The sequence below is a fragment of the Pantherophis guttatus genome, chromosome 2 (assembly GCF_059756535.1).
Source record: "Pantherophis guttatus breed Tessera chromosome 2, ASM5975653v1, whole genome shotgun sequence".
NCBI lineage: Eukaryota > Metazoa > Chordata > Lepidosauria > Squamata > Colubridae > Pantherophis > Pantherophis guttatus.
In genome coordinates this window covers 146075363-146102554 of record NC_142064.1, presented here as the reverse complement: position 1 = coordinate 146102554, position 27192 = coordinate 146075363, and the positions used below count along the sequence as shown (strand labels likewise).

General features: G+C 40.9%; 3 protein-coding genes across 3 annotated transcripts in view; all 3 read right to left on the bottom strand.

Annotated features, from left to right (window-relative positions):
• LMBR1L (limb development membrane protein 1 like) overlaps positions 1 to 1164 on the bottom strand; it is a 35942-nt gene extending 34778 nt beyond the window's left edge. Inside the window, exon 1 of the mRNA XM_034412556.3 lies at positions 804 to 1164. Within this exon, the coding sequence (XP_034268447.1) occupies positions 804 to 875 (72 nt within the window). The 5' untranslated portion in view covers positions 876 to 1164. The remainder of the gene's footprint in view (positions 1 to 803) is intronic.
• Positions 1165 to 7386: 6222 nt separating this feature from the next.
• Positions 7387 to 15931, bottom strand: LOC117662867 (tubulin alpha-1B chain). Its single transcript, XM_034412557.3, has 4 exons — positions 15772 to 15931; positions 10501 to 10723; positions 10260 to 10408; positions 7387 to 8569 (listed from the first exon to the last, which is right to left on the bottom strand). The coding sequence occupies exons 1-4, from the start codon at positions 15772 to 15774 to the stop codon at positions 7589 to 7591; spliced, it is 1356 nt and encodes a 451-aa protein (XP_034268448.2). The 5' UTR covers positions 15775 to 15931; the 3' UTR covers positions 7387 to 7588.
• Positions 15932 to 21350: 5419 nt separating this feature from the next.
• On the bottom strand, positions 21351 to 26980 carry LOC117662868 (tubulin alpha-1A chain). Its single transcript, XM_034412558.2, has 4 exons — positions 25929 to 26980; positions 23348 to 23570; positions 22866 to 23014; positions 21351 to 22542 (listed from the first exon to the last, which is right to left on the bottom strand). The coding sequence occupies exons 1-4, from the start codon at positions 25929 to 25931 to the stop codon at positions 21562 to 21564; spliced, it is 1356 nt and encodes a 451-aa protein (XP_034268449.1). The 5' UTR covers positions 25932 to 26980; the 3' UTR covers positions 21351 to 21561.
• Positions 26981 to 27192: the final 212 nt, after the last annotated feature.

The following is a 27192-nucleotide window of genomic DNA, read 5'->3' as shown; positions in this document are numbered from 1 at the left end:
AGAGACAGAAGTTTGTGCAATAGAGCTGAAAACAGCCACATAATTTTATCTTTTAATTACCAGTATTCTTTTCATTACTAGCAAATGAACTTATTGCCAAGTCGTTGAAGAAAGGCTGAACAATAGAAACGGACATTTTTAAGTTTTTCCAAATTGGCACCTAGTAGGAAACTTAATGCTAAACATTAAACCAAGGTTAATATTCACACTACAAGCTTAGTCAAAAAAAGCATAATGGCGCAACATGATGACCTGATTCACACGATAGATCAATACCTTATATGGTTTTTTGGTTTTGACAACCATGATTTAATGCATAAACATAGCCAATGTGTGCAGTCCAAAATAACTATCTGGAGAGCACCAAGTTGTAAATATACAGATTGGCTTTTGTCTCTGGCAGCAAGCAATTCCATTTCATTCTCAACTATAGCTTGCTTTTCTCCTAATTCCTCTTCAATTACCTTGGATAAAAGAGCACAGAAAAATGCAAATTTTACCAATCAAGAAGGCTGATGACATTCATTGCTCTTCAGCTCTAAATTCCCGGTCTCTTTTTTCCTTAGTGCTTCCACTCTCCTTGACAAAACCATCATCCCCGTAGCTAACATAGTCGAGTTGTTGTTTTTTTTTGTCTTCATTGGGTGGGGGGGATATACAAATCCTTCCCCTTTTTCAAAGATGTTGGACTACAGGTCTCTAATAACTGGGAATAAGGAGGCTAAAATTCTAGTTACATGGAAGAAACCAGGGTTTTTATCCCAGAAACCAGAACTGTTATCGTTAACAACCACCGTACTCACAATACACTCGCGGACCCTCTCGTGGAATAACTGCTCCCGCGCAGACAGCAGGTCGTGATCCCCCAAATTCATCCTTTGGTCAGCATGGCTGAAAGTTTGTAGGGCTGGCAGAGCGGCCGGGGGAAGCAGGGGACGGGGCTCCCAGAACCCCAGCGTAGCCGCCACCACGAACCGAAAACTCCTCCTCCTCCTAAGCGGCAACTCCTAGAATCTAGAACGTTGCAACACTCAACCCGCGTCACAATAAAAGTCCACCCGGCCCGGAGGCAGCTCCGCGTTGCATCGTTAAAGGCACCGAAGCATCGCCTGCCTTCAACGAACCTCCGCTAATGCAGTGATGAGCTTAATGACGATAGAAAGGAAAAGGTAGAGCTTATACTTGCCACATCCCCTCCGGAGGGAAAGAGCCGATTGGCTAGATAAGGGCTTAACCTGCGGCTTTTCATTGGCTGTTTCGGGAAATTAAAACTCAGTGCATAGGCTGAGCTGGACGTTCGTTATTTTATCGCCCAGTGTTGTCCGTGGTGGAATAGCATCCTCTAGTGGTTGGCCCCGCCTTCTTTGTACTGTACTGCAGGGTTTTAATTATTTGGAAAGTTTCGGTTATATCAAGGAAGGTTTACTTATACAGGTAAAGTAAACTAAAGTAATTGTAGACTTACGGCTACAATTGAGGCCAAACTTGATGTTGCTAAGCGAGACAGTTGTGAGTTTTGCCCCATTTTACGACCTTTCTTGCCATAGTTTTTAATTAATTAAGTGTTCCCTTACTTAATTATAGGAAAAAATGATTCTTTCCTTCCTTCCTCTTCCACATTTCTACTCTACTACAATTTACTTTAATGTTCAGTTACAAGTGATAGAGCCACTCCATTTTATTTGAGGAACTGTAGCTAACAAAAGCGTATGCCTTTTAATAAAATTAGTTAGGCAGAAAAGGTGTTACCAGTCTGCCACAATTAATAGTAGGTAGAATTCCAAGCCTTTCATCTCCTAGAGAAGCATCTACATATAAAAGTCGCCATCTAGAGGCCTTGCAAAGTTTAGAAACATCCATAGATTTCTTGCTGAGAAGACAACATGATGCCAATAAAAAAAATCTGGGACATGAATATGTAGACCTATTGGGCAAAAATTGGTTTTATAACAGGACTATCTTAAAGCTTAAAAAAACCAGCTTCTTTTAATTTCCCCAGAGACATCTGTAGAATTTTCTGTAGATTCCACTATCAGTGGAATCATGCAATACCTCACTTTCCTGTTTTTCCCCACTTTAGTTCAATCTCTTTATCAAAGTATTGGGAGGAAGGTCCATGTTCAAGAACAATATAAAAATAGAATTTATGGATTAAACTTATTTGCATCTGATATGATTATTTCAGATCCTACCAATGATATAATTTAATTACAATTTGAACTAAATACTTTTACGTCAGTGAGCTGGCACCCTCTGTTTACTTAATCCATATCAAAGTGTTACTGCTTGTATAAAATGGAGTTCCATGTGAAATTGCTTTGAGCCTCCGGAGTGGAGAAATTATATAGATCAGGAGTGTCAAACTTATGGCGTCACATTGTCGTCATGTGACATATCGCGGCTTTTCCCCCTTCGCTAAAATGGGGGTGGGCATGACCAGTACGTGATGCATCCAGCCCTGATATAGACCTTACAAATAAACAAGCAGGAAAATACAGGTAGTCCTCAATTTACTACCACAATTGAGTCCCAAATTTATGTCGCTAAGTGAGTTAAGTCGCTAACTTAATTTGTTAAGTGAGTTTTGCCCCATTTTCTTGCCATATTTGTTAACAGAATCACTGCAGTTGTTAAATTAGTAATAAGGTTGTTAAATGAACCTGGCTTTCCCATTGACTTTGCTTGTCAGAAGGTCATAAAAGGGGATCACATGACCCCGGGACACTGCAACCGTCATAAATGTGAGTCAGTTGTCAAGCATCTGAATGTAAATCACCTGATCATGGGGATGCTGCAATGGTCATAAGTGTGAAAAATGGTCATAAATCCCTTTTTTCAGTGCCATTGTAACTTCAGGCTATCAGTAAGTGAGCTGTTGTTGAGGACTACCTGTAAATAAATAAATAATAAAATAGTAATTTTAATAATTTATTATATGAATCAATGGATAAAGAGCTACAAAACCAGGTTTAAGAAGCTATTATACTACCGTATACTATACTATTGTATTTTTATCTAGATGGATTGAGATAGTATTGAGTAATTATTGCAAAAGTTTGGCATCAGTTAAAGAAAATTATGGTTGAAAGATTTAAAAAATATGTCATAGCATTTTATTATTGCTTGGTAAGATATCCTACATATGTAAGTATCACGTCTTTCTAAAATTCTATTATTTGTCTATTCCTTGCTTTTACTCTACTCATGGCAAAATAATTCCTTTTATTTAATTAATGTATAATTTTACTTAAAAATCAGGATTGGGCAAATCCTGTGCTATCAACAAAAGCATTTCAGAGTCTTACATATATTACATCTAAAATACTGCTTTGATCCTTTAAAATGAAAAGTATTTCTATTGTTCAAAACTCAACATAAGTTGGGAATATGGTATGGCCACATTTTACGAGCAGTATTCCACATCGTTGCTTGCGCTGCCTACCTTTTTAATATTGATGGCAAATACCAACACGGAAGACAAAAGCAAAAGTAGCAGGACACAATGCTGACATGAAGATTATCCCATTGGACTAGGTTGCTGCATTTGATCACATGCAATGGTGTTAATTAATCTGACGGTCTCCTCCGGGTCCCGTCAACTAAACAATGCCCGCTGGCGGGCCCACGGGGGAGGGCCTTCTCTGTGGCTGCCCCAGTTCTCTGGAACCAGTTACCTCCTGAGGTCCGGACCACCCCCACCCTATTGGCCTTCCAAAAAGTGGTGAAGACCTGGCTTTTCCGGCAGGCCTGGGGCCGTTGATCTCGCTGTTGCGATCTTGTGAGAACCGGCCATGAATGGTGTGAATGGGTTTTAATGTTTTAATTTTTAAATGTTTTTATAATGGTTTTTTTTTAAATGCATTGTAAGCCGCCCTGAGTCTCCGGAGAAGGGTGGCATATAAATTGAATTAATAAAAAATAATAATAATAAAAAGCAGACCCTACTCTTGCAGGAAAACAGTAGGTTGAAGAAAATTGGAATTCAGATCAATTTGAACTACACTATTCTACCTAAACATTTTTAAAATCATATCTACAATTATAGCATCCTTATTTAAATATCTGATAAGGATAATATTTAATTTAATATTTGACAAAACGGAAGCAATTTATGAGTCCTAATTCTTCCCTTTTCTTCCATTCTTTGATATCAGATTTTAAACATGTTATGGATAAATATGATCTGTGTGCAGAATGGGAAGAAAACAGATTTTATAGAATTTGAGATTTGAATATTGATGGGAAATCTTTTTCTTTTGACCATAACGTGTAAAAGGATATCAGATGAAATGATGGGAGTTTCATCAGAAGCTTAAACCTAAAACATAACAATATTCATACTATTTAAAGTCAAAAGTGTTTCAACATTATCTGTAACAGATTCTCCTGAAACGCTTTTTAAAAAGTATGAACAAAGGGTTTGAACCAGTGGTGGGTTGCTCCTGGTTCGGTCCAGTTCTATAGAACCGGTAATAAAACCGGCGAGAGGCTCCGCCCACGCACGACATCATCATGGGTGATCTGCGCATGTGCAGAAGTGCGTGCGTGCTCCCGCTGCGAACCAGTAGTAAAGGTAAGTAGAACCCACCCCTGGTTTGAACTATGTGCATTATGGTAAAAAAAAATCAAAAGTTTCAAAAACAATATTGTGCAAATCCTCACAAGTTTTGGAATCAAACTTGGACTCCAAAATAGTCAATAGATGGCATCATACTACTTTAAAATTGTATTATTAAAATTATTGTGTGTGTTTGATGGGTTTAATTAATTTAATGCATGTTTTCTCTGGTGGCAGTCTCTAAGTTTATTCATTTCTTTTGCAAGCTTTGAGGAAATGGGTACCATATTGAATTCTAGTCACTTTGTCCCTTTTCCTCAGAATCTTCTAAGAGCTTTAATTTTTTTCTGCATGTTTTCTATTGGAGGTTCTTCTAAGATGATGCTGGGGAATCTGAATCGTCTGTAATCCCTTTCTCTAAAACAACTTAAATTAAAAACAGTTGTTTACATTTCTCTCCCTCCCCCCCCCTTTTTTTTTTAAAATAAACTTTCATTCTTTGTCTTTTTTCTGGTGAGATTGATCATTCTCCTGACAAAGGAGGATGAGAATTGATTTCCCCAGGGATATGACAAAAAGCTGCTCAATCAGAAGATGCCAAGACTATGGGAGCCCTATTTCTGGGATAAGATGCCAAGTACAATAAAGGCATTCCATTGTAACATAAACAGCCACAGTGTAAACTAAGAAGCAGGTATACCAGAACAGGAAGCATAACTAGGGTACATACAAAAAGGCTTTTTGAGACAGGTGATTTGAGACCTCTAGAGCTTCCCCTACTAGCTCAACTGCTGTCATTGGATGTGAAAATATGCAGGTAGATCTCAACTTATGATCACAATTGAGCCCAATATTTCTGTTGTTGAGACGTTTGTTAAATGAGTTTTGCTCCATTTCTTGCCACAGTTAAGTGAACACTGTAGTTGATAAGTTAGTAACCCGGCTGTTAAGTGAATTTGGCTTTCCCATTGACTTTTGCTTGTCAGAAGTTTGCAAAAGGGGATCACCTGACCTTGGGACTCTGCAATGGTCATAAATATGAATCAGTTGCCAAGCATCCGAATTTTGATCATGTCACCATGGGGGATGCTGCAAAGGTCATAACTATGAAAAACGGTCGTAAGTCACATTTTTCAGTGTGCAGTTAACTTTGAATGGTCACTAAATGGAACTGTTAAGTCGAAGACTACCTGTAGTTTGTTAGCTGCCAGACTTAGTATAGCAAAATACTGAGATTGGGGTGCTGGTTTTTTTAATGTGGTATTTAGAAGTGCAGAAGCGCAAGGCTGAAAAATTAATAAAATTCTTTAATTATGGTTTTATTTAGGTTTCGTTGTTCATTTTCAGCAATTAGGATGTAGTTTCTCATAAATTGCTCTTGGACATGTTTTTTCTATAGAAATATTGCATTTTTTTAAAAGCTGCATCTTGCTTTAATATTAAAAAGGCTTTTGAATTATCAGGATGTTTCTTATGTGGGCTTCCCTCTCTATTATGCTTTTTTCATTGTTTTATGTATGCCTTAAATAAAAAAATCACTTCCCAAAACTCTTCATTTTTTAAGTGTTCAGCATTGGCGCCAATTAATTTTCTTTCTTAATTTGATGGGTCTGATATAATGGGGCTTGTAAAAAGGAAATAATACAGGATAATATTTAAAGGCAAATAGAAATTTAGCCATATGATCATTTAGTAAAATCTTGAAACTTGATTTAGTTATCAAATTTCACTTTTTTTCTTTATGTATCCATTATGCTTCCAAGCCAACAAAATCTTTTTTGAGATTGCAATCCAATATATACTTAATTAAAAATAAGTAACATTCATAATAAATATAAGACCAAAAAGTGTTATTTGGGATAGTAGATTTTACAAAACATACAAGTGTTGTAATTCATCGGAAGCTATATTTTAAGATTAGTAAGCATTTTGACACTCTTAACTTTCTACAAATCTTAAACATTGGAGCATTTATGTAAATTAAAATTGCCACCATTCTCAGTTTAAATGCTGTGTTGGTTAGTCTGCTGCAGTTCAAAGTGAAAATATGTCAGAACTGATGGGCTCTGTAGCGATCCCAGCAATCAAGATGCCATTATGGCTGACACCCAAATCAACCCCAGCCTCTTTGAATATGTGGGATTACTAAAAGTAGGCTTGTAATTCAATTTGCTTGTTGGTGTTAAGTATCAGTCAATTGCAGAGCATAGCATTTCCAGATAAATAAAATTGTGTCATGCTAGATAATCTCAAACATTTTGCCATCTTGGGCAGATATAAGCAAAATTGAAGACATGACCAAAAGGAAGTACTCAAACCATGAAATCTCAAAAAATAGTTCAATAGGTCAGGCTTAATAAAAGCCAACTGGAAGTCAGTTCTGACCAATTTTTAAAGTGAGTAAAATGCTTTGTTACAAAAATAACGTATACCCCAATATCTTGAATTTGTCCCTTGTGTTGACAGATTATATTATTTCTCTTCAGCCATAGTATAGTGAAATAATTGATGGACGATTGTTGGAATTTACCAATTTCTTTCAATATAGGAAAGATTTAATCAGAGACCATGCACATGTATACCAATTTAGAACCTAAAATCAAAAGAAATTATCTGTATAAAATTTTTGCCTAGTTATTTTACAGGTTAATAAAGCCAAGAAACTTTAATGCCTATAACTTAACTTGTATGGCTGATTTTGTGAATTAGCCAAGGTAGGTAGTACACCGAAGTAAATTGCCTAAAATAGATTTTATATTTATGTTGCAAAAAATCTTAACACTCGAGATATTTGTTAAAAGAATGTATTGAATGGCACGTACTCAAAATGTTTTATAGCTTTTTATTTCACAGACATGATACGTTTAAAAGACATGGAAAATTGACATGATCACATGGTGGAATGGCAAGACATCCTAGTGTCTGCTGCATTCCTTTGTAGTATCACTGCCCCAGATAACTAGTAAGCTAAGTGTGTTAAATGAAACATCATGGAGACGAGCCATGCAGCAGAGATGTGGCAAAGCAGATCTAATATTCTTCTCCTTCCTCTTCACCCTCTCCTTCAATAGAATCCACACCCACTTCCTCATAATCCTTCTCTAGAGCAGCCATGTCCTCCCGAGCCTCTGAGAACTCCCCTTCTTCCATCCCTTCTCCAACGTACCAGTGGACAAAGGCACGCTTGGCATACATCAGATCAAACTTATGGTCCAGGCGGGCCCAGGCCTCAGCAATGGCTGTGGTGTTGCTCAGCATGCAGACTGCACGCTGCACTTTAGCCAGGTCACCTCCGGGGACCACGGTTGGGGGCTGGTAGTTGATGCCAACCTTAAAACCAGTGGGGCACCAGTCTACAAACTGGATGCTGCGTTTGGTCTTGATGGTGGCAATAGCAGCATTGACATCTTTGGGAACAACATCACCACGATACAACAGGCAACAGGCCATGTATTTACCGTGACGGGGATCACATTTCACCATCTGATTAGCTGGCTCAAAGCATGCATTAGTGATCTCTGCTACAGAAAGCTGCTCATGGTAGGCTTTTTCAGCAGAGATGACCGGAGCATAGGTAGCCAGAGGGAAATGGATTCTAGGGTAGGGCACCAAGTTGGTCTGAAATTCTGTCAGATCTACATTCAGGGCACCATCAAATCGCAGGGAAGCTGTGATGGACGACACGATCTGGCTGATAAGGCGGTTGAGGTTGGTGTAGGTGGGGCGCTCAATGTCAAGGTTTCGTCGGCAAATGTCATAGATGGCTTCATTGTCTACCATGAAGGCACAGTCGGAGTGCTCCAGGGTGGTGTGGGTGGTCAGGATGGAGTTGTAGGGCTCAACGACAGCTGTGGATACTTGGGGAGCAGGGTAGATGGAGAACTCCAGCTTGGACTTCTTGCCATAGTCTACGGACAGGCGCTCCATCAGCAAGGATGTAAAGCCAGAGCCAGTGCCACCACCAAAGCTGTGGAAGACCAGAAAACCCTGGAGACCTGTGCACTGGTCAGCCTGTTGGGGAAAAAAACAAAGAGATTTCATGCAGTAATTTCAGGAATTTTCTCTCTTTGAATACATTAAATCAACAGAAACATGCCTGTTTTAAGATTATTATTTTAAAGTATAAAGTTATTAACAAGGCCTAATTAAGGGACTGAAAGTAGTGTTACTACTTACAGTGCAAAATGTGATACTTCCTAAGTTTTTAGCTTACAAAAACAATATTTCTGTCATTATTCCTCGTGGAATGATTTTTTCTAGGTCACGGAGGTTATTTCTGTCCTTACCTGCTTGCAATAACCGGGCATTTTTCAGTTTCATAGACTGTATGGATCAGGGAAGGAAAGACACATGCACCATGATGCAACTGTATCATACATGTATTTGCATGCAACGAGACCTCAATGTACATTTCTCCCTTTGCATCAGTGTTGTTAGGAACAGATATGTATTACATTTTGTCTCTCTGCTTATGCTATTCTTGCCACCAAAATTAAGCTTGTAAATTTCCAGTCTGCTGCCACTTTAATTATTCCAATCCATCAAGATTCTGCTCAGGGGGTAAGCACCAACAAAATGGTGCTATAAATAATAGCCCAATATTAAAGCATACAAGAAACAGTTAATCATACTAGTAAAGAGACTAGGTAATTAATATAAAGTTATGAAAGCAAGTTCTAAGCCAGTATCAAACAGGGCTGTTTTGAATTTTGTTCATGTGTAATCAACTCCTATCAAGCTTCAAGAAAAAAAGGTTATGGTCCTAGGAAAGGATAAAAAGGATTTCTACCAGTCTTGTCTGGTCCAGCAGAATGGGCATGCTCTGGGTCCCATCAGCTAAGGGATCCCAGTTTGCAGGATCCAGAAGGTGAGCTCTTTATCATAGCATATCCCTATGGAATATTCTCTCTGGAGGATGGTCCTGACCCCACAGGTCTTTTGGCAGGCCCTAAAGTCCTATTGCTGTGCTCAGTCCTGAATGTGATACTTTGCTTGACTACCTATTTTAATTTTTATAATTGTAGTTATAATTGTATTTTAATATTGTTCACTGTCCAAGGTGACCAGAAAGCAGCAATGTGTTGTAAGATTATGGTGAGTCAAATTTCTTCAATTCAATTAATAGCTTTCAAAGCCAGGAAGTGAAATATTTAGCCCAAGTCCACTATACCACAGTTGCAACATATTTATGTTTAACTGCCACTTAGAAAAAATGGCATCAAATTATATAAATCAAATAAACTAAATTAAACTTTTAAAAAAAAATCTCATCTTGAGATTTATTTATTTATTTATTTATTTATTTATTTATTTATTTATTTATTTATTTATTTAATTTTTATACCGCCTTTCTCCCGTAGGACTCAAGGCGGGTGTACAGTCAAGAAAAATATAGACACACAAACATCATAAAATTGCTAATTAAAATTATTACTTAGTTTGGTCAATTAAATAAAACCCAGAATTAGATAACATTTAAAAAATCATTCACATGTTCATATGTTTAGCCCCGCCTGTTGGAACATCAGGGTCTTGAGGGCACGGCGGAAAGCACGGAGATCAGGGATAACTCAAGCTGAGATAACATAAGCCTAAAAGAATGTCTATTTCCAGAATATCAGATGCTAACTACTCAAAAGTTCTTTTTCTTCTATCAAGATTATTCCAAATGTTCACTTATGCAAATATGTAAGTTATTTACCAGTTTTCTAATCCTGTCAAGGACCAAGTCAATGATCTCTTTGCCAATGGTGTAATGTCCCCTGGCATAGTTGTTAGCAGCATCTTCTTTGCCAGTGATTAGTTGCTCAGGGTGGAATAGCTGGCGGTAGGTTCCAGTGCGCACTTCATCTATTTGGAAAATAAATGCCCCAAATTAAGACCTCTATATTCTTTTAATAAAAAATATGTATGCATGAGAAAACATACATGAATTGTCTTACCAATCACTGTTGGCTCCAAATCCACAAATACAGCCCTGGGGACGTGTTTGCCAGCTCCAGTCTCACTGAAGAAGGTGTTGAAGGAGTCATCTCCTCCCCCAATGGTCTTATCGCTAGGCATCTGCCCATCTGGTTGGATGCCATGTTCAAGGCAGTAGAGCTCCCAGCAGGCATTGCCAATCTGGACACCGGCTTGGCCAACATGGATGGAGATGCACTCACGCTGTAGCAAGGATAGAGAAACAGTAAAGCTGCATATTTCTCACTTAGGTGAGATGGGTGGTATAAAAATTTGATATTCTCTTTCATTCTACCTTTCTCACTCACATCAGCCCATGCCTAGATTAAATATTGAACTTTAAAACTGTCAGTGCAGACCTCCAGACTACATGCCAGTCAATTTCCAAGAAGAGATTATCATTCTTGGCTGAGGGCTTTCAGGAAATCTGATTAGCCACTGCAGCAAACCAGATGTTAGACTTAATGAGCTTTTGGTCTGCATTAAGAGGGTTATCCTTTATAAAACATAACTGTATGTAAATTAGAACTCTATTGAAAAGGAAATTGTTATAAACAGATATTGCATGTGAAAATCTAATGGGAAGAAGCATTTTGTGGAAGCTCTCACAAAAAATTTAAGACCAGCTATAGTATAAAAAACAAATAAAAAATTAAGGATAAAAACAGATTATTTTTCTTGGAAATGTCAAGATCTTTTGATTCTTAAATATTGCCACGTCTGTTATTGAGCCTCTTCTATTTACCTATTAAAATTTTATTTTATTAAATTTATATGCTGCCTATATTGTAGTTCGAGGCAATTCTCAGCAGCTTATAAAGAGAACCTAGCCTCCATTATGGTGACAAAAAAACAAACAAACCACTGCCAACTTAATTCTGCATTATCCTATCTTTGTTTTTCTGTTTCATGTCTGGCATGTCTTCATATCATGTTTGAAGTTAAAAAACAAAAAACTACCAATGACAAGCCAAGGACCATGGCACAAGTCTGTCTAAGCCAGGTTGTTCCAAAGAAGCCATAAACAAAGACTTTAGCATTCAAACTTTTTCAAATAAAACTGATAAATGTATTAGACTAGACACACATTATTAATATGTAACAGAGGACATTTTATGTTCCAGTTTAGAATCCCACTAAAACTGTTATTTCAGTTTACAACACTAAAGAAATGAACTCTTTAGTTTTTATTTCCAAGTACAATAAAATTTAATATCTAAGACTTAGTCTGATAGGAATTCTGTAGTCTCTAAAAACTTCATGAATGAGCTACTCCCTGCTGCCACTCCCTGTACCGTAGTTGCATTTCTTGCAAGCCAGAAAGCAAAAAGGACGCAGTCAGCCTCCCACGTCTACAGAGGAAGCAGGCCAAGCAGATTTTCCCCCTAGCATTGATTTCCTCTGTGGAACATCTGCTTACAGCCTGTTGCTCGATTTATCTAAGGCCTTGCTTTAAATTCCTGGCACATGCCCATCCTCCTGCACTCCCTTCATGAGTTTGTGTTCATTACACAGACCCAGCTCAACCTGCTGAGCACCACCTGTTGTAACACATTCCTTGAAGACCTTGTTAAGAATCTTACACTCAACAGATGGCACAAAGATGTCTGGCAATTAAGCCTTTTAAATGACAGGAGACTGCCTTCTAAAGAGGCAGATAAGCTGTTCAAATCTGAGAACTGTACTAAATTCTTATGACCACTAACAGTTGTTTCAGCCATGTACTTGAAACATGCACACATTTCACTATTTATACTGACTTCTGTGTGCACTTTTCTACAGGGATGCACTATGAAAACATGATTTTTGTGTTAGATCTGCGATGGCATCTGCAGGATACTATGAACTTATGCACTCAAATGCACATACTTGTATCTGCAAGAAGTCTGATACAATCTGCAGCATTTGTATGATATAATTATGTAGTTTATAATTAGTGCACCTCTGCAAATACATAATACATATGTTCAATTTGGAGACAATATGCAAAGCAAACTTGTACATTTAAATTCTAAAGGATAATCAATTACAAAATGCAGGGAAGATTTTAAGAGGGATGAGATCTAGATCCTGAAGAATTGAAAACAGTTTAACCATATGTATATATGTATTTTACGATATATCAGAGTAGAAATGGATTCAAGGAACTTTAAGCTACAAATTAGCCAACCATAGCTAGTTAGCTTATCAGTCAATGGTTAGTTTTGACAGAGATACCACATTCCAAGAGTAAAAATCCAGGCTGCATTAGATTTTTTTCTATCATCTAGTGATTATCTTGATTTTTGTATTCCAGATTTCTGGTTTATGATTCAGTGTGACCTATCAATTTAAAAAATAGGTAGAGTAAATCCCAGTTAAACAAACAGCATAGATACATATACAGTATGAATATAACCTCAAAAAAGGGTTGTAGTTGAAAGACAAGTCTTGTTGATAAGTTTAAGTGTCAGTGGATTACTGCTACTGTATCAGCTTTCCCACTGCACTGCAGAGCTGCTTAATGCAGCCACTCCCCTCTGCAGGGAGGATTCCCTGGTTTTCAAGAATAAAGCAGATAACCTAGAGCACCTCTGGGGAAAAATGAAGAGCAAATCAAGAAGAGCTATTATTAATGATTATTGTGTGGTAAAATATATCTTCCCTCTTATTGCATCTGCAGATAGACAGCCAGCAGTTCTACTCAAGTAACCCAGTCCCTCTTAGGTAGGATTTGGTCTGGAGTACATCTGCAGAACTGCTGTGAAGGCTATTTGAGGGATCTGTGGGACAAAATTGCTTGAACCTGATCTGAAATGGACTTTTGGCTATTTACATCCTTTGGAGATGATTGGGTTACACTAGAGTTATCTGAGTTGAGACTGTTGGTCATGGGAAAATAAGCACTCTTCAAATATCTGTGTCCCTCCTAAGTGGCTAAAGGCCTATTGGAAGATGTGCGTTGCATGAAATATGCCCTTAAGTAATAGTATGGTTCTGGTACCTCTTAAAAGAGATAGTGTGTCTGTCCCCTGGATCTAATGTTTCTAGACCATTTTTGTCATATCACTAAACTTCCCCTTTTTAGGAAAGGTGGTCAAATTTGCAGCTCCATAATGTCCAGTGGAAAGAATGGATTATCTAGATCCTTTTGAGTCAACTTTCAGATTGGAATAAAGCACTGAGATGACATTAATGACAGTTGCAGATGATATGTGACATTACTATCTGTGGGTAGTCTATCCACCCTGGTTCTCAGCACAAATTGGGGGGCGGGGGGGGGGGGGGGCAGAGGAGGTTAGGAATAGAAGGTACCATGTTACAATGGTTTTCCTCTTTCATCCTAGGTTAGTTCCAGACAGTATCGGGAGGGATATTAAATATAGTATTAAAGTGGCCAACCAAGTGATGCCTTCAAAGTCTGGAGATTAAGGGCTTTGAAACCTGCTAGATTTGTAGATGTTCTATTTTTATCTCCCAAAGGGATAGCATTCCCCAAGACAGAACTGGGTGCAATCTGAGAATCCTCCTATACTCATGGTTTCTGCCTTAAGAGAAAGTGCCAGTTATGACAAAAAGATTCTTTGAATGGGCTCACCTTGCATGCCAATTGCACCTGGTATCTTTTTTTTTTTTTTTTTTTGCAAAGAGAGACTCTAGTGATCCATGCCCTGGCCACCTCACTTGAATAATTGCAAGGTATTTTACACACTTTTAACGAACTGAGCCAGAATGCAGCAGCACAAATTATGATGGGGTACCATGATGTGTCCATACCATATCACTATTTCACAAATTTCAAGTCCCTTCAATTCACTCACTCATAAAGCCCTTCATCCACAGGGCCAGGTTATTTGACCTCATATCCCTTCCATTAAACTGTGGGGCCCAGGCACCCGCCGTACCTCTAGCTATTGATTCAGATGACCGCTTCCCACAACCCTGCCTAGCCTCCTGTGAGGCTTCTAGAACTTGTAATGTCCCCAACTGAGTTAGGAGGTTGGATACGCTTCTTGTTTGGAAAACTGATTCATGATCATTTGGCGAGCTGAGCAGTTGTTCAAGTAACTGAAAGCGCTTGCGCAGCTCCACCAGAGCACCTTCAGCGCCCATCTCGAGGGGGCGCGCATGCGCACGCCGCTCTTTCACCTCAAGGCAGATCGGCATCCAGCGCGGGAAAGTGTAACGGCCGTCGGGGGAGGGGCCGAGGGAAACCGCCGCTTTCTGCCGCGAAGGGAAACGGCCATCTCTCCCTTCGAGTGAAACATTTCGCAGCTGGCCGGCCTTACGTCAGCCCAGGGCGATGTAGTGATCTAGTTATTAGGGTTAGACTGGTTAGGACTGGATTCAAATCAATCCTTAAAAAAAAACCTGAGGGCTTTTTCGCGCTCTCTTCAACACAGGTGGGACGTTATGAAGTCCTAGTAGTCCATTTCAGGACTTGCAGCCAGAAACAATTAATCACTCTGTGCGAGTATCGTGACTAACGGGATGATGGGCGTAAGGCTAAAGGCGACCAGTTTTTCCTAACGATCTCCCCCGCCCCCCGAGCAACCTCTGGGTCGTTTCTATCATGACAACCAACCCGGGGGGAGCCTCCCGCCCATTTTCCAGGACAGCGTAATTCAGTTGGCGTAATCCAATTGGCGTCCTCCAGACGCCTGGCCCTACTGTACCTTTAAAAGAAAAACACACCCAGGTAGTTGCGCATCCGGAGGACCCCGGAGCAGGGAAGGCTGTTCCAGAACATTTCCCGCGTACTCCGCCCCCAACCCCCGCAGTCCTCGGAATGCGACTGACCCACGTTCCCGCCCTTCGATTTCAAGCCGTGGCCAGCGCAAGCAGAACCGCCTTCCAGATCGTTCTCTCCTCTCCGCCCGTTTCCCTGGGTGCCTTTCCAAGGATTGCCTTCCAAGCCTACGTCACTTCTCCGATCCGCTCGGGACAGCCGAACCAGAACCCCTTTCTAGGAATTAACCATCTATGGTCTTTCCTCCCTCCCTCCCTCCCTCCCTCTCCCCCCTTTTAGTGCTTTGCAGCTTCTATCCATCTGGAGGGCGCGTGGCTGGGGAAAGCTAATAAGTGCATCTCCCCCTCCCTCCCCTGATTTTTTTTCCTGACTTTCCGAGAATTCCCGCCCAGCCTCCGCGTTCTTTTCGCCTCCTCCCCCGCAACCCGCCCCCACCCCAGGTTCTCTTGGATCAGCTCAGTTCTCTTGGATGATTCGCTCCCGACCCATCTCACCCCTCCCCTCCTCCTCCGCTACCGCTTACCATGATGCTGACGAAGGAATGGCAAGAAACAGGAGAAGGGGGAATTAAATGGAAGCCTTGGATGTTACTTCTCCCGACAAGCTAAGAGTCGATGTAAGTAACAGAATGGAAGAGGAAGGGGCCGCCCCGCTGCTTTTATATCACATCTCACTCTCAGGGCTGGATGGGGAAAGCTGGCCTTACATGTATTTAGTATAATGAACTGATTACGCGGTTGCCATTGGGCCAACCTCCACGTCCATCTGTGAGCTCATAATCAGTGATTGGCTGAGACCGATGACCCTCCGTTTGCTATGGGAAACAGGAGATTTTTGGTGGGTGGAAGAGAGGAAAAAAATCGCCTAGCTGAGGCGGCGAAGTAATCCGTTCTTCCTCTTTAACTAGGAAGCAGCCCAGCAGAGTCTTAAGCGAAAGATTTTTATGTAACGCTCAAGTCTATTTGCACCGAAAAGCCTTGCAGGAACGAGTTAGAGTAGTTCAAGGATAAGGTATAAACATTTTAATATTTTATTTTTAAAAAAAGTATTTAAAACATAACGCCACCCATCTTTCAACCAACTCAGGAGAGGAATCCAAAGAGACGAATCACTTGTTTCTTCGGAGTGGCAATTCGAACGTGGTAAATCAAGAAAGATACACGTAATTCTTGGGGCAGAGGCAAAATCTAAGACATCAGTTGTACAGGAAGAACCGCAGAGAAACTAAGCGAGGCATGCTCCCATCGGAAGTTCCTGTTATACTCTATCCCCAAGGAGTTAATCGCCACAAATTGATACTTACTGTCCATTTAAGTCTGCCTGCCTTAAAGGGAAAAAAAAAAAATCCTTGACATTTAAAGTACAGATACGTTTATTCATACAATTTTTGGATTCTAATTTAAAGCAGGGGTGGGGGAAGGATTGTAGTTTGCAATCCTCCCTACATCTCAATTTACTCATTTACGGTACTTTTTCAGCGCAAGTATGATAAAACTTTTAAAATAGCATTTAAATTATGCAACGTCGCTTGCAGTATTCAAACATTTGTAATGCTCCAAGTCTTGCTGGAATTGGGTGGGGAAAAAGACAAATGGTCGACAGCTGCAAAGGCTTCTGCATATTTGTTCAAATAACCGACATGTTTTTTTTAACTGAGGTTCAATTTAAGTTCATTCCACATTTCCTTCCGACGTCGGAATCGAGGGAGGGTTTTGTAAGGATGGGCAATTGAGGAAAAGAAATAAAGTAACGATTACGTTTTATGTTAGCTTGTTGCTCATTGAATCTGCAGCGTGATCGGGTGGTGAACCCGGCTCAGAAAAATACCCTTTATCTTAGTTTAAAGACCAAAGAAACCTGCGTGTTCACGTGGGCAAGGATTAAATAGGATCAAAAGATGGAGAACATTAGGAATGTTCCGGAAGCCATAAATAACAGAGCTGCAGAGCGGGGGCGAAGTGAGACTAAGCAATGAGACCGCAGTTTCATCCTGCAGAGAAAAACTGCGGCACAGATGACGACCAGCGTTTTTGCGGCTGCAGTCTGCAAGCCTCCCGACAGAGGCACCTAAACGCCACGTCCTTGTCGCAGAGTAAAAAAAAAAAAAAAAAAAAAAAGCCGAAAAAGATGCTGAATAATGAACAAAGCGTTCTCAGTTGCGCCATCTAAGAGAAGAATCGGGCTGGGACTGAAGAAAAGAAAGAAAAAAAAAAAGAGTCCTTTTTCCCGACGTTGCTATTCTATTCTGTTACAACGGCAAAAAGTTAGAATTAAATCTCCGAAAAATGAGGAGTGGGAAAGGAAGCGAGGACGCCTTCTACAAAGGAAGCGCCATCTTTACTCTTGCACGTGCTCGCTCTGCCGGTACCGTTTATAGATTGCGGCGTCTCTTGGAACATTCATTTTACCAGGCCCTCCCTCATCTAGCCGCAGCCTTCCACAAACCGAATCGCTTTTCTAATCCTCTCAAACATTCCCGATGAACTGCAGCTTCTTATTCAGCCTCCTAAGCGCGCACGATATTGATGATGCCCCCTTTTCTCCCCCTGCTCCCGTTTTACACGAGCTGGACTCTCTGTCCTGGTTTATGTTGCCCTGCCTCCCCTTGCCCCGCTATGGTGTGGTACACGGCAAAATCGGGTTTAATTTTGGGTGATCGCCTGCCCTAAATCGCCACCAAACCCTGGCAGCACTTGGCAGAAGCCGTGACACACATTCCCCAGACAGGGAGGGGCCACGCTGATTCTTCCACTTCCTGTCTGCAGCCAGGCTGCGCAATTCGCTCACATTTTGGGGGCGCGTGTGGCCGCCGATCTTTTTGCTTTCAGCCAGGGGACAAAATTGGACCCTATGTTTTCTCCAGCCTTTTTTTTAAAAAAAAAACATCCGAAAATAGTTTCACTTTTTACTGCAGGAGCTCAGGGTGGCATGTATAGCACACTCCCCTATAACAGCTTGGACTGCCAAGGATTAAACATTCCATATTAGTATGATGCACTTAGGTATTAAGTGTGTCTGATGTGTTGGCTAGCGGTAAACTGTAATATCACTTTGCAGATTTCAGCTTAATTTAATTAAAGCTTGCTATCTGGTTTTGGTTTTAACATGTCTTGTGAAACTAGGTATTGTGGATAGTAGGCGGCGATGGACACCGCTCTTCTCCACAGCCATGTTAATGTGGATTTCTCCAGTCTTTGAGCTGGCAATATAATTTGTGTTTCTTCAGCAACTATTCCATAGCCTGGCTCACTAACAAGACTTGAGAATAGCCCTGCCCTTAACAGTATTACTGTGTAGGACAATTTAAAGGCAATGATTGTAGACTCTTTTAGCTTCATTCCATCTCCCTCTCAGCATCAGATTCAGCAGCCTATAAGGAGAGCCACCATCAATAGCTCAAAAGTATGGCAGGGCAGATTTGGACTAGTGTAATGGCAATGTTGGGCTAGATCCAGGGGTGAAATCTAGCAGGTTCTGACAGGTTCTGGAGAACCAGTAGTGGAAATTTTGAGTAGTTCAGAGGACCGGCAAATACCACCTCTGGCTGGCTCCAGAGTGGGGTGGGAATTTTGCAATATCCTTCCCCTGGAGTGGGGTGGGAATGGAGATTTTGCAGTATCCTTCACCTGCCATGCCCACCAAGCCACGTCCACAGAACCGGCAGTAAAAAAAAAATTGGATTTCACCACTGGCTAGATCCATTGAAACAGGTGCTTAAGAATCCAAGGTCTTCAGATAAATAAGGTAATTATAGAAAAGTTAACAAGCCATTAGCAGAAAAAAATCCAGCACCTTACAAGAACATTTAAATGTGACTTACTGTAAATTGAAGTAAAATATTGTAATATTGGACATATTGAAGGATATGTTTGAACAATGGGCTCTGAAATTAATTTTAAGAGTATCTGTATCTATCTCTATACTTAGTGTTTGAAAGATGTTTGACAACTAAGCTATATTTGACAACACAGACTGATCTGAATATGGATTTAAATACAAAAGGCAGCTATAAGAATGATATGGAAAAAGATGCTCTATTGGATATGCAAAAGAAGCTGACTGATGTCTAATCATTAAAAAGAATATACAAATAACAAACCAAGAAAGTGACCTAGATAATTTTTCTATATTAGAGTTATAAAGGGACTTGTTAAAGCTTTGAATAATTTTGTAGAACAGACAAAGAAGAAATGAAAAGAAATCAAGTTCCAGGTCATTGTTTCAAGGGGCTAAAAATCAGAAGTAAAATGAAGGACTATAAACGTGGTTTATTTAATAAAGGTTAAAATAGGTAAGTTATTTCTAGTAACCCTTAATGGACTTTTGCTAGTTAGGATTGAAACTACAAGACTTTTAAGGATTTGTTTATAGATAAAAAATGGGATGTGAGAAGAAGAGATCATTTGTTTTATTTTTAAAGAAGATGATAAGTTATTAAAATTATTTATACTTGTCTTAAAAGGGAAAGTAATTTCTTTATATATTTAATTTTCTTTACTATATTAAATTAATAGGACAGGAAAATGTGTAGCATGATAATTCTTTATCATAGTATTGTCAATTTGTTTAAAAATTTCTAGAGCTATTCCGAACGTTGGAAAGGGAAAAGTGATAAATATATTGGAGTAATATATATATATATTTAATTGCCTTTTAATACAGTTAAAAATAGTTTTTGCCTGGACCAGCAATGTTCTTTGTTCTGTAATGTTCTCCGTGTAATTTTGGAGCATGATTAAATGCATTTCTCTGCTCAAAAATATTTGAAGAACACTAATATACTCTTTATTTGAACAACATTTGTATACCCATTATGATTGTATATAAATGAACCAGTGTAACAAAATATGTAACTCAAATAAAAATAGGAACAATTTGGTGTTAAATAAATGAACTCCTGTCATATTCCTATAATTATGGGGACCATGTGTTGGACACAAGTCTCCCATATCTACAGGTGCATCACTTTTTATAATTATGGACAACCTACCTAATTGCATGTAGTAAATTAATGGCAGCTTACTAGATAATATCACTTGCTTTCCTCCATGAGAGTTAACAGATCTTTAAGATCTAAAAATAACTTTTTAGTAAGATTCTTAAGGATGAAACAATGTACTGATGTTAAAACATGTCATATTTATATATTTAGCATGCTGTTTTAATATATCCCTTAGGGGTTTTCATTCTAAACATGAATTGTATGAGTCTGGCCTTTTTCAATACAGCTAATTTTACATCTGTCTCTACATTTTTATTATTTTATAAAATATTTACTCCTATGACTGAGACTCAAGAACAAAATTATTGGGGTTTTACCGAGTTACAGCAGAACACTATACATATAGGGTATACACCCTTTAGATGGCGATATGGGAAGCATATAAATTTAATAAACGCAATCAGAAAGAAATCCTAACAGTTTCAGAGAAACTTGTTCCCAAGTAAATGAATTCAGGACTGCACTTTCACTTTTTAAAAATAAAATCTGTAGATTTTTTGCTAAGAAAAGACCTTTGTTTTTTGCTTAGTTTTATCTTGAAATCACTGTATAAAAATGGTTAAGTATGTGATATAAATGCAATTCTTGCTGTCCAGAAAAACTATCCTATCCCTCTGAAATTAAAGAGTGTGTGGCAGAAATCATGGCCTTTTTTGAAAATTTTATGTGGATTCATGGAAGATATAATTTAGCTTAAATTGTGGAATGTGGGACTGTCATTCTGGCCAGCTAAGCTAAAGAAGAATTTGAGCTGAGCTCAATCACAGTACTGTACATATCCATATACTATCTGTAATTGTCAACAATATGGGAGTAGTTTGCTCTTGCTTTCTTCCAGATTTCTACATTTTACATATGCCTCAGCCCTTAAATAATAGGGTGTTTCCAGACACATTGGGACATATATGTCATGTTACATTTATGTACTTAATTTTGGGGGGGGCTGGAGTTGCCCCTTCCAAACTGAACACACTAATCTGTACCATTATTGTTGTTGTAGTGCCGTGCTTTTTCTTGAACACTGTAAAAATGTGACCATTGGGCCAGTATCCTACCACAATCCAGGAATATGCAACAAATAAAGACAGAACACAGTCATCTCTAGGACAGGGAATGCCTTTTATTCACAAACCCAAAACCTTAGTGGATGGTTTGAGCTTGTAACATTTCATGTTTTAAAGCACAGATCAGTTATTGTAGGGATAACAATGGTATCTGAATTTGCACAAATTAACCGATCAGACCAAAACCTGAATGTTGTTAAATAGCTTAATATTCCCTGTATGAGCAGCACCATTGTGACATTTTGCTTTAGTATTCCTCTCCTTCCTCTTCACCCTCTCCTTCAACAGAATCCACACCCACTTCCTCATAATCCTTCTCCAGAGCAGCCATGTCCTCCCGAGCCTCTGAGAACTCCCCTTCTTCCATCCCTTCCCCAACGTACCAGTGGACAAAGGCACGCTTGGCATACATCAGATCAAACTTATGGTCCAGGCGGGCCCAGGCCTCAGCAATGGCTGTGGTGTTGCTCAGCATGCAGACTGCACGCTGCACTTTAGCCAGGTCACCTCCGGGGACCACGGTTGGGGGCTGGTAGTTGATACCAACCTTGAAACCGGTGGGGCACCAGTCTACAAACTGGATAGTACGTTTGGTCTTGATGGTGGCAATAGCAGCATTGACATCTTTGGGAACAACGTCACCACGGTACAACAGGCAACAGGCCATGTATTTACCGTGACGGGGGTCACATTTCACCATCTGATTAGCTGGCTCAAAGCATGCATTAGTGATCTCTGCTACAGAAAGCTGCTCATGGTAGGCTTTTTCAGCAGAGATGACCGGAGCATAGGTCGCCAGAGGGAAATGGATTCTAGGGTAGGGCACCAAGTTGGTCTGGAATTCTGTCAGATCTACATTCAGGGCACCATCAAATCGCAGGGAAGCTGTGATGGAGGACACGATCTGGCCTATCAACCTGTTCAAATTGGTGTAGGTGGGGCGCTCAATGTCAAGATTTCGTCGGCAAATGTCATAGATGGCTTCGTTGTCTACCATGAAGGCACAGTCGGAGTGCTCCAGGGTGGTGTGGGTGGTCAGGATGGAGTTGTAGGGCTCAACGACAGCTGTGGATACTTGGGGAGCAGGGTAGATGGAGAACTCCAGCTTGGACTTCTTGCCATAGTCTACGGACAGGCGCTCCATCAGCAAGGATGTAAAGCCAGAGCCAGTACCACCACCAAAGCTGTGGAAGACCAGAAAACCCTGGAGTCCTGTGCACTGGTCGGCCTGTTAGAACAAATAAAAGTTAACATGAATAATACCAATAATCATCTAAAGAATATAGGTAGAACTAAAAGATATTTTTGTCTATTTTCTTAGACTTAACAATCAGCTTTTTAATTAAGTTATCTTACTATTTTCCGATCATAAATATTACAAGTTTGAATATATATTCATAATTATTATTATACAGGAAGTATATTGGAGCTGAGTGAAGTATTTTTGTTGGCCGAAATGTTTTGGGATGATATACATCAAAATTACATAAGTCATTGTTGCTTGTTTTCTATTCTTTATATTACAGATAATCCATAAAACAAAATAGTTACCAGTTTTCTAATCCTGTCAAGGACCAAGTCAATGATCTCTTTGCCAATGGTGTAATGCCCCCTGGCATAGTTGTTAGCAGCATCTTCTTTGCCAGTGATCAGTTGTTCAGGGTGGAATAGTTGGCGGTAGGTTCCAGTGCGCACTTCATCTATGAAGAGCAAAAAAAAATTACCTTTCTATCAGAAGACACAATCTAATTATGCAACCTATGAGTTATATTTTTGAGGTTTTTTTTCTTGTGAAATATTCCTTTGATCTCATTGGTTGTCACCGATCCTTTTGCTATTCATATTCAAATGCATGCTTAATTAGGTTATGTGCCAAATAAAGATTTAAATTAAATGGAGATGCTTTGCCTTCTATATAAGTGAATTAGGAAATTTATTAGATCATAGTAAAGACACTTCCTCACTAATCTTTTCCTAGTGTTTGGGAAAAGTTGGACTCATAGTCAGCTGGGCATTTTGATATTTACACTCACCAATCACTGTTGGCTCCAAATCCACAAATACAGCCCTGGGGACGTGTTTGCCAGCTCCAGTCTCACTGAAGAAGGTGTTGAAGGAGTCATCTCCTCCCCCAATGGTCTTATCGCTGGGCATCTGCCCATCTGGTTGGATGCCATGTTCAAGGCAGTAGAGCTCCCAGCAGGCATTGCCAATCTGGACACCGGCTTGGCCAACGTGGATGGAGATGCACTCACGCTAAATGTGAAAAAAATTGTATAAATCGGTGTATGTATTGGTATATTCTGTCTAAAAGAACAGAAGGTTAATGTGTAATGATTTGTGCAGTCTTTCATTGTTATTGGTGGGATATGGGAATTTAAGAATTTATGCACCCACACTGTGTGTGCTGGTCACTCAAGGTAAAAACATTCACAAGTAAAATTAAAAACAATTACCACAGCTCTTAGTTCCTGTTTAAAAACAAGCCAGTTTCAAATGGAAACTAGGGAGGCCAAAAGGGGAAAACCCATGAAATCCCTCAATTTAAGAATGAAAGGACCATCAATAAGTGGTGTAACTTGATGATTCCTGATGAATGTATTTTTTTTTTCTTTTATGTACACTGAGAGCATATGCACCAAAGACAAATTCCTTGTGTGTCCAATCACACTTGGCCAATAAAGAATTCTATTTTATTCTATTCTATTCTAAATAATAAAAAAATAAGCCATGTAATTAGTCTGATTCTAACACACCTTTGTGAAAATGCTGAAATGTCACGTCCACTCTTTCTTAATTTTCTTATTTGAATCTGCTCAGCCTGAGTTATGTTCTCATTTTACTTGCCTATTGTTCTAGAGGTCATTCTATCATATGAGAGGACCAGTTCAACCAAAGAGACTGCCAAGGAATGCCACGCCCTGGCCAAGAACATGGGTAGATGCTCTTCAACATAAAACTAGCCATGATTTTTCTGGCAACACCCACACTGACAGCCAGTGTGTGTGCAGTGCCCTGGATTAACATAGCTGGAGTCATTTCTGCATGATCTTATTAAACTGTTTTGCCAGTTTTCCTTCCTCTGACTCAGCTCTACTGCGAACCATGCTTGGAAATGAGAACTAAATCCATGGGGTGGCTGGATCAGAAGATAAAGCTCCCATATCAATCCCTAAATTAAGTATGAGGTATATAATAAGGGTAAAACTGTGCGCCCACTAGTCTTGTCCTCCGCCGCACCCAAATACCCAACATAAAGAGTGTTACAGAACTAGAAATCTTAATTCCTAATATATTAGGAATGTTGCAGCCAGGATTAAAAATGAGCTGCTAGAAAACGTTTCTAAAAGAAAGTCCAGCCATTGGAGTGCACTTGTTGAAAACAGCAAGCCACTGTAGGGACTCTGAAAAGCATTGTCTCCCACTCATTATTCTGGTCACATCTGCCAGAGGAGACTCTTTGTCTGCTCCGTCAGCCAGCAGCTTCTGCCTTCTATTCACTGACAGACCAATCTGCTGCAGGGCATGGATGCTCTAAGGGGAGGGATCTACTTTTTCTTCCCTGCAGTCTGGGATACTGGGCAGTGTCTCCCTGCGGCCACAGATGATGGAACAATGCTCCGTTTTAAGGCAAGGGTTTTTTTTTAGAGCCTCGAAAGGGCGTGGCATCTTCAGCCCAGATGATGATCCCCGCTTTTCTCAGAGGAAATAGTGGGTACTGGGACCTCCTCGAGTGGCCAGAATTTCCTCCCGTGCAAATCCCTTTGAATTCAATGACATTTAACTCCACATAAAGGCGGGTCGAGCTGCAATCCACCGACCCTCCCATTCAGACGTACGGCTTTTTAAGGGCGAGCTCCAACCTCCCTCCTCCACCACGAAAAGTTCCCATCACCCAATTTGGTAACGCCTTTCCTCCCGACTGATGAATGAGGCGATGCGGTAATCGGCCACAGCATTTTGAATTGCGTTCCCCTGCAGGCTTCAATCGTTTCAAGCCGATTTTTTGTTTTAAAAAATGCATTCAAAGGGGATCTAACCGTATGATGTGTTTTAAAGCAAGCACCGGCAGAGACACCCTGACCTGGAAGTAAGATCCACCCAACGAGCTTTCTTTCCCTAAAAGGAGAGCAGCCTTAAAGGCAAACTGCTCCTCATCCGCTCCCGGTCAGCCCTCGCCTCCGGTCCGAAGTGGGGCTAACCCTCTGCAGCAGGAAAGGCTGGGGAGGGGGGGGGAGACAAAATTAGCGGTCACGAGGCGGGCAGGGAGTCACCCGCGGCTTTCACTGCCTCTCTAGATTGAAGCCATTGGACCAGCAGGTGGGCTCCTGCCGCCGTTTAGGGGAGAAGTCCATCTTTGGGGGGTTGGAAATGGAGGAGGAAAGCTTTTTTCCGGCATTTGCACAGCTCTCCCGAGAATCTTAAAGTTATGCACGATTTAACTGATCGGGAAAACAAAGACCCGCCATAAAGGAGCGGGAAAAGACAGAGAAAAGACTCAGAAAGGGGGAACAGGGGAGATTTGTCTAAATGCGCACAGGAGGGGTCATAGACACACGCCTTGCGGCGATTTTCCCGGCTTCCTCTCTTTGGAGACCCGCCGCGGGCACTTACCATGGTTGCTGCTTTGTCGCCGAGCTTTGGGGGTACTCGAACCGGAGAGAGGCGGGTGCTTGCTTACAGCGCGACTCTTATGAGGTCGATGTAAGAGAACTTGTAGCACATAGTCTTAAGGCGGCTGCCTATATACAATCCCGTCACCATGGGGACAGCCAAGGCTTTTTGCGGTTGGTCGAGACCCCCCAATCTGCCAGGAGAAGGCACGAGAGGAGACCGGCGATTGGCTCCGGGCGCATAGGATGAGGTAATTCCCCCCCCCCTTCCTCTGCTCAGCATCCCAAGTCTGTTTGCATCTTCCAGACAAAGAGACCGAACAGTTCCCCATTCATCACTTGTGCGCGTGGGGTGGGGATGTGTGTGTGGGGGGGGGGGGGAAGAGCCAAGATCCAAGGAAAAGGAGAGGGGAAAGGGACGCTGCAACGACGTGAAAACTCGCTTAAAAACAATAACCTTTCCCCCTCCGAACAAATGTCAGACAATGCGTCAACCCCTCCCTCCCGCTCTGAACGAAGTAACGGCGCAACTCAAATTCGCATTTCAGCAAAAAGGCGAGGCGAGGCGAGGCTGTGAGAGAGTCAGGAATTTTGCCCCGGTGGTGAGTGAATTTGATGAGCCTGCAACGTTTACCGGGGGAACTGTAAAAATGCTGTAAGCCGCCAGCAAAGAACCACTGAAATCAGAATTTATTTCCTCTTGGCTTTAATTAGCACGAAAATCTCCCTGATCTGCAAAATCCCCCGTTCAGGGGGTAAAATAATTAATTACTGCAAAGGACTTCGTTTTGTATTTGACTAAGCGAGCGATTGACTTTATATTACAACACACGCCCCTCTTCCCTAATACTGCCGGTCTGGAATTAAGCCTTTCCTCCAGAGAGTTGGGGAGAGGGGCTCCGGCGTGCGTTTTCTTCTCCAAAGAGGCGTGAATGTCCCTGCCCGCTGCCCCCCCCCAATCAAGACAGAGGGGAGCATCGTAGAGCAGGGCCAATGTTGCTGGGCCAGCACAATGGGCAACTTCCGGAGGCTTTGCTTCTCTGCTCCCAGGCTAGGCGAGGGGCGAGGCTGACAGCCAAACTCGACGCGGGGGAGGGGCGGGCGAGGCCGGGAAGCAGCTCTTGGGGGAGGAGGGGAAACATCTATCCGAAGCCTGCTTCCCGGACTCTTTCCTCCCTCCCCCCCCCTTTTTTTTTTTGCATAGCTGAATTCCGGGTTGGATGTTGAAAAACGGATCGACGTTGCTCTCTTTTTAAAGGGGGGGG